At 35.3% G+C, this 10,271-nt stretch overlaps 1 protein-coding gene across 1 annotated transcript; it reads left to right on the top strand.

The window, feature by feature from the left end:
* Positions 1 to 2,040: 2,040 nt before the first annotated feature.
* On the top strand, positions 2,041 to 2,466 carry LOC145685580 (uncharacterized). Its single transcript, XM_081757967.1, has one exon. It carries the CDS (start codon positions 2,041 to 2,043, stop codon positions 2,464 to 2,466), a length of 426 nt encoding a protein of 141 aa, XP_081614093.1.
* The last annotated feature ends 7,805 nt before the right edge of the window (positions 2,467 to 10,271 follow it).

The raw sequence follows: 10,271 nt of genomic DNA, 5'->3' as shown, positions 1-10,271 counted from the left end.
ATAATGATAATTACTGTTTGGCTCATGCACTTGTTGTTGCGGTAAGATTACTCGAAGACAAAAAACAAGATAGAGAGATGTAGGTATTTGCACCAGAGCCCAAGAATTATGTTTAATATGTCTGATGACTTACCCCGGGCTGCTAAAGTAAATCTAGTTAACGGTATTGGAATACCGGAAATGAAAAACATTTCAGCCATTTATTTTTTTAAAACATTAATGGTAAATGATGGTCTGTCTGATGAGAAAATATTCTATGAAAGTCATGGACAGTGTAAACGTATTGATCTCTTATATATTGAGAATCACTTTCATGTTACTACCAACCTAACAGCAGCATTTTCATGTAATTATTATTTTAAGAGTATCATAAGAAATAATACAAAAGACAGGCATGTGGTTAAATATAAGGCCCTGTGTTTTAAATGTCAGAACAATCCGTGGCGCTAATTCATGTCGTCTGATTCTCATAGTGACTTTTTCTTTAGTAAATGCACTTATTTTTGTTTATATATAAACACACTGTCACTCTCACACTCTCATTGATTATAAATAGAAGTATGTGCGAGATATTGTAATATTCTAGTGAGAAGTCACAATTGCAAGCATAAGTCATTTTACGTATATTGACACGACGTTGTGAATCAGAATTCTGTGAAAGTAATACATTGTTATCTTTGTCATATGAGTCCAAGAAATGTTTAAGATATATCAAAATATGGCGATAAAACAAATGATACAATACTTCTATTGAGAGATTTCAGAGTGATGTAAGCAACCAGTTTGTTTAGTAAGAATGAAGCTGTGCACCCAAAAATATAAATTTGTTCCTTTCTCAAGAAGCATATTTGTTACATAAATTTTGGGTAGACTCTATACTTGAGAAGCCTGGCTTCTGGTTTAGTAAGAGTTATTGACGCTATTTGTTTTAATAATGTTGAAGAAGACCTCATATTGTCAACTGCTTGAGTTTTATGACTATCAGAGCAAACTGGTATTCATAGCTGATAAAGCAATGTTATTATCTCTGTATATATCACAACTATTGTAGTCATAATTTGACTTTTTTCTTTAGAATGTGTTCTCTATTCCAAAAAGAGATCGAGCGCATTGATTATGGCTTAAGAGTCTTCATCCCGGCGAAATTAAAATACCGCTAATTTTACATTAATTATGTGATATCTTCAAATAGATGGAAGATAATCGAAATGTGGAACAAGAGCGCCCGAAGAAGGAGATGATTATGGAGCAGATAACGCAGATAAATAATCTGAGCGAACAAAAGAACGAGACAAGTAAAATGTACGCAGCCATCAAAAAGATAAATAAAGGCTATGAGCCCAAAGAAATTGGCTACAAAGACAAAAATGGAGAAATATTAGGAAATACACACAGCATACTAGAAAGGTGGGCTGAATATTACCAGGAACAATTAGGAAAGGAAGAGACGCAAGAGCTGGAACGCACAACCACTGCAAACATAGGGAAGAATACAAGGGACGTCACAGAAAAGCAGCCAACATATGAAGAAGTGGAAACAATCTTAAACCAAATGAAAAACAATAAGGCCCCAGGCGAAGATAAGGTGACAATAGAATTAATAAAAATGGCAGGCGTTGCAATGAAGAGAGAAATTCATGAACTCCTTAAGCGCATCTGGGAAGAAGAACGAATTGGCAAGGAGGAATTATCTGCCCAATTCACAAGAAAGGAGACCGCACAGAATGCAGCAATTACAGGCCGATAATGTTTGAGCACGGCGTACAAAATATTAACGAACATTATTAACAAAAGAATGAAAAAATACACAGAAACTATAATCGGAGAATACCAGTGTGGATTTAGACCTGGAAGAGGCACGGCTGATCAGCTATTCGTTCTACAGCAAATTATAGAAAAACATTACGAATACGGTCTTGACCTTATAATTCTATTTGTTGACTATCGCAGAGCCTTTGACAGTGTGAATAGAAACCAAACCATTAAGATGAGCAGCAAATGGGCATTCCCAATAAGCTGATTAATTTAACACAAATGATAATGCGCCAAACAAGCGCTAAAGTCAGAATAGGAAATGCTGTAAGTCGAGAATTTCAGTATTACAAAGGAGTCAAGCAAGGAGACGGGCTATCCACCACACTCTTTATTATAGCACTGCACGCAGCTGTACAGGAAGTAGACAAAAGAGGCTCAATTTTCACCAAAAGCACCCAGGTATGCGCATACGCAGATGATATTGCAATAGTGGCTAAAACAGAAAAAGATATGATGGAAACATACCAAAGATTAGAAGAAGAAGCAAATAAACTTGGATTAGAAACAAACGTCAACAAAACAAAACACATGATTGTCACTAGGAAACCAGAGAAGTTTAAGAAGAAAAGCATTGTTATACATGGGAAAGAATTCGGAAGAGTGAGCTCGTATAAATATTTAAGTATTTCAATCAACGAACAAAACAAATAGAAAGGAAAGATAAGAGAAACGATACACATGGGAAACAAGGCTTACTACGCAAATATGCAACTAATCAGAAGCAAACTCATAAACAGGAAAACCAAACTTACCATCTACAAAACATTAATCAGGCCAATCGTACAAAACATTAATCAGGCCAATCGTAACGTACGGAGCAGAAATATTTGTCATGAACAAGGCAGAAGAAGAAGCTCTACGAAGATTCGAAAGAAGAATAATACGCAAGATATACGGCCCAGTGAAAGAAGACGATATATGGAGAATAAGGAGCAATGAAGAAGTAAACAGTATATTAAAAAGTGAAGACATTGTAAAGTTTATTAAATCTCAGAGAATAAGATGGCTAGGCCACGTACAGAGAATGCCAGAACCGAGAACACAAAGGAAAATAATGAAGGAGCAAATATACTATGTAAGAAGGAAAGGAAGACCAATGACAAGGTGGATAGACGACGTAACGGAAGATCTAAAACGATTAAAAGTGAAGAGATGGTGGGAGATCGCCAAGGATAGAAAAGCATGGAGGCACATCGTTAGGGAGGCCAAGGCGCATAAAGAGCTGTAGCGCCAGTTGGTAAGGTAAGGTATGAGAAACCGTTATCACGACTCACTTATCTGCTTTCGATTTCGAGCCATTTTGAAAATCGGCATTTATTTTCGCGTTTCTAAACAGCTGAAAACATAAAGCCACTTGTGAGAACAGTACCTCACGCAAAATAATATTGTCTAGGGCGCTCTTGTTCTATATTTCAATTATCTTTTATCTATTTGAAGATATCACATAATTACTGTAAAATTAGCGGTATTTTAATTTCGATGAAGACTCTTAAGGGAAACAATAAGTCTAATTACGGGTATCTTCGAGAAACTAAAAATGCAAAGTTCGAGCATCGGAGCCAATCTTTTCAAGCGGACAAGATTGTGAAGATGTATTTTTCTATCTGTTAAGTATCACAACACATGATGAAATGTTATTAAGTGTAGGAAAAAAAGTAACATTGATTGAAATAGTTAATGATACTATATTTCGAGCACATGCTTGTATTGTTCTTTATATTTTCATACGTAAAAGAGAATTGCAAAGGAAAGGAAAGACAGCGAACGTAGTTCTTGCATCCAAAATGAAACATAAAGATAAACAACGCCAAAACAACAGTATTTGCAGTGGATATAATTATTATTGTTACACTAGAAAATCACTTGTATTCATTAGAAAAAGCTACACTAGTATGTTCATGTTAATTCAGTGGTAGTTTTTCGCCAAACGCTGTGATGTTCACACTGTTGTCTCAATAGATGTGCAAATAGTAGTTGTAAGTGTGTTCCTTTTCTTGAATACACCCTGCATCGTCAAGTGGAGTATTTTATACTAGCAAGTACCTAGTGATCTGTGTTTACTCTTTTCCCCATATACTCTAGTGTGAAGTACAATTTCAGCTTCTAAGTGCACTATGTCTGTTCTTCGAGTGGATATTTTAAGATTTTCAAGATGTAGTAAAGAAGCCTATTGCATTAGTCCCAAACGAATAGATTCGCAATGTTTCCATCTCCTTCCTAATAATGTTGTTAGTATTGACTTTGATTATAGTTGCACTTATATTTTCAGTTAATATCGCTAATGCTTTCTGAACAAATTGTGTCCTCAGTAAATGGAAAGGTGATCTTGGCAGATATAACACTTTATAGATTCTCCAAATTCCAATCTTATGACTGTTCGCTTATAGTTTGTACCCACAAAGTTTTAAGATCAATATATATATTCTCTAGTGATTGTGAAGAATCAACTCATCATACTGGACTAACGATACTTAAGAATGTGCAAGAAAACCTGTATCATGATAGAGAACATTTACGAATATTGGCTGGGAAAGGGGAAGGGAATCACCAGCACATTCCAAACACATCATTGATATGCAGTATACACTTTTCGTGTTATCATTCTCAGAAAGAAACACTACACAATTTGTAAAACACACTTTCGGTAAGGATATCTGTAGTATAGTGGTAAAGGGTTAGACTTCCAAATGGAAAATCTTGGTTGGATTCCCAAACAGGTAGTATGATTTTTTCTCATAAAATAATGGCTGCAAACAGGGATTTATCTTCTATTGGAGAACTTGTAAAGCATCACTGGCAATAATTGCAATAAACAGTGTGTGCATCCTACATCATACTCTGCAATAATAAGTATGTATCATATTTATATTCGTCTACCTCTATTTCTCTCGCTTTCTTGAACTTTGCCAATCGTCTTTGCATCTTTCACTTTTTCCCTCCACACACTCTCTCTCTCACAAACACTTTATGTGGGTGTGCGTGTTTCAAAGTTAAAACGGACCAAGAGACCGATATATCTGGCCTGGAAAATCTAATTAACTGGGAACTTCGGCGTCGTGTTTTTGGTGCTTTGGGGATAACATCTCCAGTAATGGTCATCTCTGACAGAAATACTGTATAAACGCAATGAAATATGTACAATATCTTTTTCATCCTCTGGGTTACCGAGTCTCTGTCGAATTACCGGATCACTACGGGTTTGAATCCTCGACCTAGTCGTGCTCTATAACCTAACCAACATCATCCGACTGACACTATGATCTGTTTGAGCTCTAGCCTGTTCATTCTATCTTTGCAAATTACGTTATATCCGAAAGAGAGGAAATCTATAGTGTATGTTCGGAACAGACTAGGAAATGGTAATTTCTTTGGTTATTTAAAAACAAAATTTTTAATTTATAATACTTTGACACAAAATTTGTTTCCATCCTATAGTTCAATGTGTTTTGTTCACGTTCTAATTTGAACTACGAGGAACATAAACTTTTCCTTTCGATCATTTGTAACTTTTCATCATAATACAGTTGGACTTTTAATATAGGGTATATCCGATAGAAATTTAGCAGTAAATAGCACTTGTTCAATTTTATCTTCTTTTCTTTCTTTTTCCTTCTTTCTTTCCTTTTGTTTATTTTCCGTTAGTAGTCTGAAATGGACGATGTGACCAACACTACCTACCGCGTTTACTAGAATGTATTTTGGATCAGTACGTCTAATGAACACTACCGAATTTACAATCGAACCACGCGGAAACAATGCATGAGTGTTAAACTGTTGACATTACCTTAGATGTGTCTCGGAGATCTATTGTTCCACTGGAAATTGAGTATGCTATCCTGTATGAAAGTGACTTAATGAATGTTAAAAACATCCTCTATATATTCGAATAGTATTGTAAAATATGTAAATCAAACGTTATTTCTACATTACTGTTAGATTTCTGGAAACGGAAGTTTATTTTATGTTCTTTTCTTACTACGTTTAAATTCCACATTTTTATCTGTTCTCCCTTTTCTTTTTCTTCTTCTCTCCTCTTCTCTCTCTCTCTCTCTCTCCCTCTGCCTCATTTCTGAATCTCTCTGTCGTAGACATTCATTGGTTTCAATTTTTCATTTTGTGTGTTTCAGTTTTTCTCTTCATCAACTTATGAATCTTGTTTCGTCTCGGTTTTGTTATTTTATTTTATTGAAACTAATACATGTGTAGTTTGAAATTAGATTTGCGTTGACGTTGTTAGCTAAATTTAGTATGTGAAAGAAGGATGAAGAAGAGAGAGGAAGTTTCTTTACCTGACACAATTATAGGATAAAAAGGTGTATATTGGGTGGCATAACTGCACGGCGTTAGCTGTCGCGATTTTTTTTTTATGCGCAGTATAGAATGTGGGATGAAGAGCATTAATTAAGAAGTAATTCGTGAATTGAAATTTCTTTTTATTCTTTTCCAAGTGGTTGGGGTAACTTCATATTATTCCAATCATACATCTGCCATATATGCCCTTATTTGTTGAGCACTTATTCTGGGATCGTATGGGATGACGATCACTAATTAAACACTAATTTCATATACAGTTTGTTTTGGATTTTCAAACGACTGTTAGAAAGCATGAAAATGGCTGAACCACCATAATAATTAATATATGTCGATAATTAATTGAGCACTAAGTATGGGACCATGTGGGATGAAGAGCACTAACTGAACACTAAATATTGATGTGACGAAGTGGTTAGGCCATCTTCACATTTACCCCAAAAATGAATATTATTATTATTATTCATTTTATTAAGCACTTAATCTGGGATCATGTGGAATGATGAGCACTAATTACCTATATACTTCAATTTGGATTTTGAAACAACTTTTAGAAAGCGTGAAGTTGACCGAAACTTGTTAGTAATCAATATATATCGAGAATTAATTGAGCACCAATTCTTGTACACTCCGCATCAAAAATTGCGACAGCTATCGCCGTGCAGTTAGGAATCCCAATATATACATTTTATCCCATAATCGTGTCAGGTTATGAGACCCCCTGTCTCTCCTCCTTTCTTTTCTCCCATACTAAAATTAGCTAACATCAGAGCAATCCTAATTTCAAACTTCACATGTGTTAGTTTCGATAAAATGAAATAACAAAGCTAGGAAGAAACAATATTCATAGGTTGATGTAGGGAGAAACTGAAACAGGCACAATCAGAAATTGAAATCAATGAATGTCTGTCACACAGGGATTCAGAAATGAGGCAGAGAGCGTGTGAGAGAGAGGGAGGATGGAGAAGAGTAGAGAAGAAGAAGAAAAGAAAAGGGAGAACAGATAAAACTTTGGAATTGAAACGTAGTAAGAAGGAACCTAAAATTATAATTTTCCGTTTCCAGAAATCCAACAGTAATATAAAAATAACGTTTGTTTTTACATACTTTTTCATAACTATTCGAATATATAGAGGGTGCTTTAAACATTTCTTATGCCACTTTCATCATGGATAGTATCCTCAATTTCAAGTAGAACTGTAGATCTACGACACACATCTAGGATAATGTCAAACGTTTAACACACATGCTTTGTTTCCGCATTGGTTCGATTGCAAACTCTTTTGTGTTTGTTGGACATATTGATCAAAAATTAATTGTAATATACCCAGTAGATAGCGTTAGTCTATCCTCCATTTCAGAGTACTAATGCAAACTAAACAAAAAAAAAAAAACGAAATGAAAAGAAAAAGAAAAAAAGAAAGAGAAAATTGAAGAATGTTATTTTACTGTTAAATTTGTATTACAAATACCCTATATTAAAAGTCCAAACTGTATCGTAATGAAAAGCTACAAATGTTCGAAAAGAAAAGTTTATTTTTATCATAGATGTAGTATGTTTTAAATTTCAACATGAATGAAACACATTGAATTATAAGATGAAAATAAATTTTCTGTCTAACTAGTATAAATAAAATTTTGTTTTCAAATAACCAAAGAGGTTGCCATTTTCTAATCTTTTCCGATAATTTATCTGTTCCGAACAGCACGAATTGATTTGATCTCTTGCGGATATAACACAATTTGCACAGACAAAATGAACACGCTAAGAGCTCAAACGGATCATCGTGTCAGTCAGAAGATGTTGGTTAGGTTATAGACCACCACTGCGTCGAATATTCAAATCCGTACTGACCCGATAATTCGTCTGAGACTCGGTAACTCATAGGATAAAAAAGAGATTTTTTATTCCCTTGCGTTTAAACAGCATCTCTGTCAGAGACGACCATTATTGGAGATGTTATCCCCAAAGCACGAAAAACACGACACCATATTTTCCAGTTAACTAGATTCTTCAGACCAGGTATATCGGTCTCTTGGTCCGTTTTAACTTGAGAACATGAAGTATATGTGTGTGTGGGAGGGAGAGAGGGGAGAAGTGAAAAATGCAAAGACGGGATAGGAAAACGTTAAGAAAAAGAGAGAGAGAAGGTAGACGAATATAAATATGAAACATACTTATCATTGCAGTGTATGATGTAGAACGCACACACTGTTTACTCGAAGTATCTTAAGTGATGCCTTGAGGGTTCTCCATCAGAATATGAATCTCTGTTTGCAGCCATTATTTTATGCAAAAATGTCATACTATCTGATGGGGAATCGAACCAAGGTTTTCCAATTGGAAGTCTAGCACTACACCACCGATTGCTTTAGAAAAATTTCGTTTAACAAATGTTGTAGTTTCTTTCTGAGAACGATACCACGAAAAGTGTATACTATAGATCAATGATGTCTTTGGAATGTCCTTGTAATTCCCTTGCCCTGCACATTCTTATGTATTGCTTGTCCAGTATGATAAGTTGATTCTTCACAATCACTTTACAAAAAAATTACCTATGGCGTGAGCATGATTTGAACATATGTGAGATAGCTGTATTATTCATAAGGCTACTACGTTACCCCTACGCTATCATGCTACGTGTAATTAGTAGCCAAATATTACTTACTTTAGCCCTGATCATTGTTACGAACAGACTTCTTTCTGTAACGTCATTTATTCGAACGGCCTAGAGAGAAATTCGTGCCCAGTAATAAAGGAAAAATATACGTGGCTTCCTTTACACTGATAAGTACCACCATCCACAGTTTCTGGAAGTCGAAATAGGGCCTCTTGACATTTAGAATTTTCGCGGTTTTGGACTGCCCTAGCTCTGAAACTATGCACTTTTCGCGATAGGTCCATATGAATTTTATCTCTTATTTTGATGTAAGGAATCACCTCTTACAGTTTGGCGGTATAGTTCATTAACACCCTGTAAATGTACTGCATGTGTGCAAACACTTGGAAAACCCACCTCTAGAACCTGTATTCGGTAGCATGTATCGGGACTGGCTGAACGAAAGTGACCAATTTCAATACTGATTTTTTCTTTCGTCAAGGCAAAGCGATTAATATGTATGTTGCATGTGGCAATTGTTTGAAGTACCTCACTTTCGAAAAATGTATTAGGTAATATGTACCGGAAGTAGTTGGCCGGAAGTGAGTGTTGGATTTGGTTCGTGAACAAGAGTTAATTGATATATACATTCAATGTGTGGAAACGTTAGAAATACCCCAATCCTGGAAACTGTATTAGGTACCATGTACCGGCAGTGATTAATTACGGTACCGATCAGTTTCATCAAGACGATTTGATTGATTTATATGTTGCATATGTGCAATTGCAGGAAACTGTCATACCCGGGAACTATATTAGATACCGTGTACCAGAAGTGATTAACCAGAAGTAACCAGTTCAAGTGTCAATTGGTTTCTTCCTTACGATTTAATTGATATACAGGGAGTATCACACCACCGGTCTCGTATTTTTCTCGGCTCGTAGTGCATGTAGACACTTCAAACAAAAAATTGAATTACCAAATCATATGTGAAGAATCCAATGATGATGCTTTAATATGCAGTGGCGCAGTAAAAATACTTCTACGGAAGGTCAACTCCAAAATTTCAAATGGATAGTGGTATCAAATTCAACTTCTTTGAAAGTATTATTAAAATAAAACAACTTTTACTCGAAACACTTTTCGTTAAATTCTGCAGTTTCGCTTCTACGTGTGTTATTTGTTGTTGATTTGCTACTATCGGATCAAACCAATCCCTGGCACTTTTCCCGGCTCGTAGTGCACTTAGACATATCAAACAACAAACAGATTTTGTGTCCCAAATAGTTCTCTGCAAGACAAACTGTCAGAGCGAAAGTAAGGAATGAAATTGCGTGTTACATAAGTTAGGAGATTCGAAAATACTTTCTGCGATATGTATGAAAAATATTTGAAACGTTATGTGAAACAGTTAGCTGATCGCTTAATGCTATTATCACGGACAGAATACCTGAAGTTAGTTTGACTTAGCTGAAGAACTAAATATCAAACACAAGTTCAACAAAGATAAAAAGACTGTTATGAAACACTTTTACTACAAGCTT

The sequence above is a fragment of the Thermobia domestica genome, chromosome 5 (genome assembly GCF_964235325.1).
Source record: "Thermobia domestica chromosome 5, izTheDome1.hap1.1, whole genome shotgun sequence".
NCBI lineage: Eukaryota > Metazoa > Arthropoda > Insecta > Zygentoma > Lepismatidae > Thermobia > Thermobia domestica.
The sequence above is the reverse complement of the archived record's forward strand: the minus strand, read 5'-3'. Positions and strand labels throughout refer to the sequence as shown.

Bases quoted from the DNA above. Each gene is read 5' to 3' on its own strand.
- LOC145685580 (XM_081757967.1), top strand. From the start codon at position 2,041: ATGCGCCAAACAAGCGCTAAAGTCAGAATAGGAAATGCTGTAAGTCGA.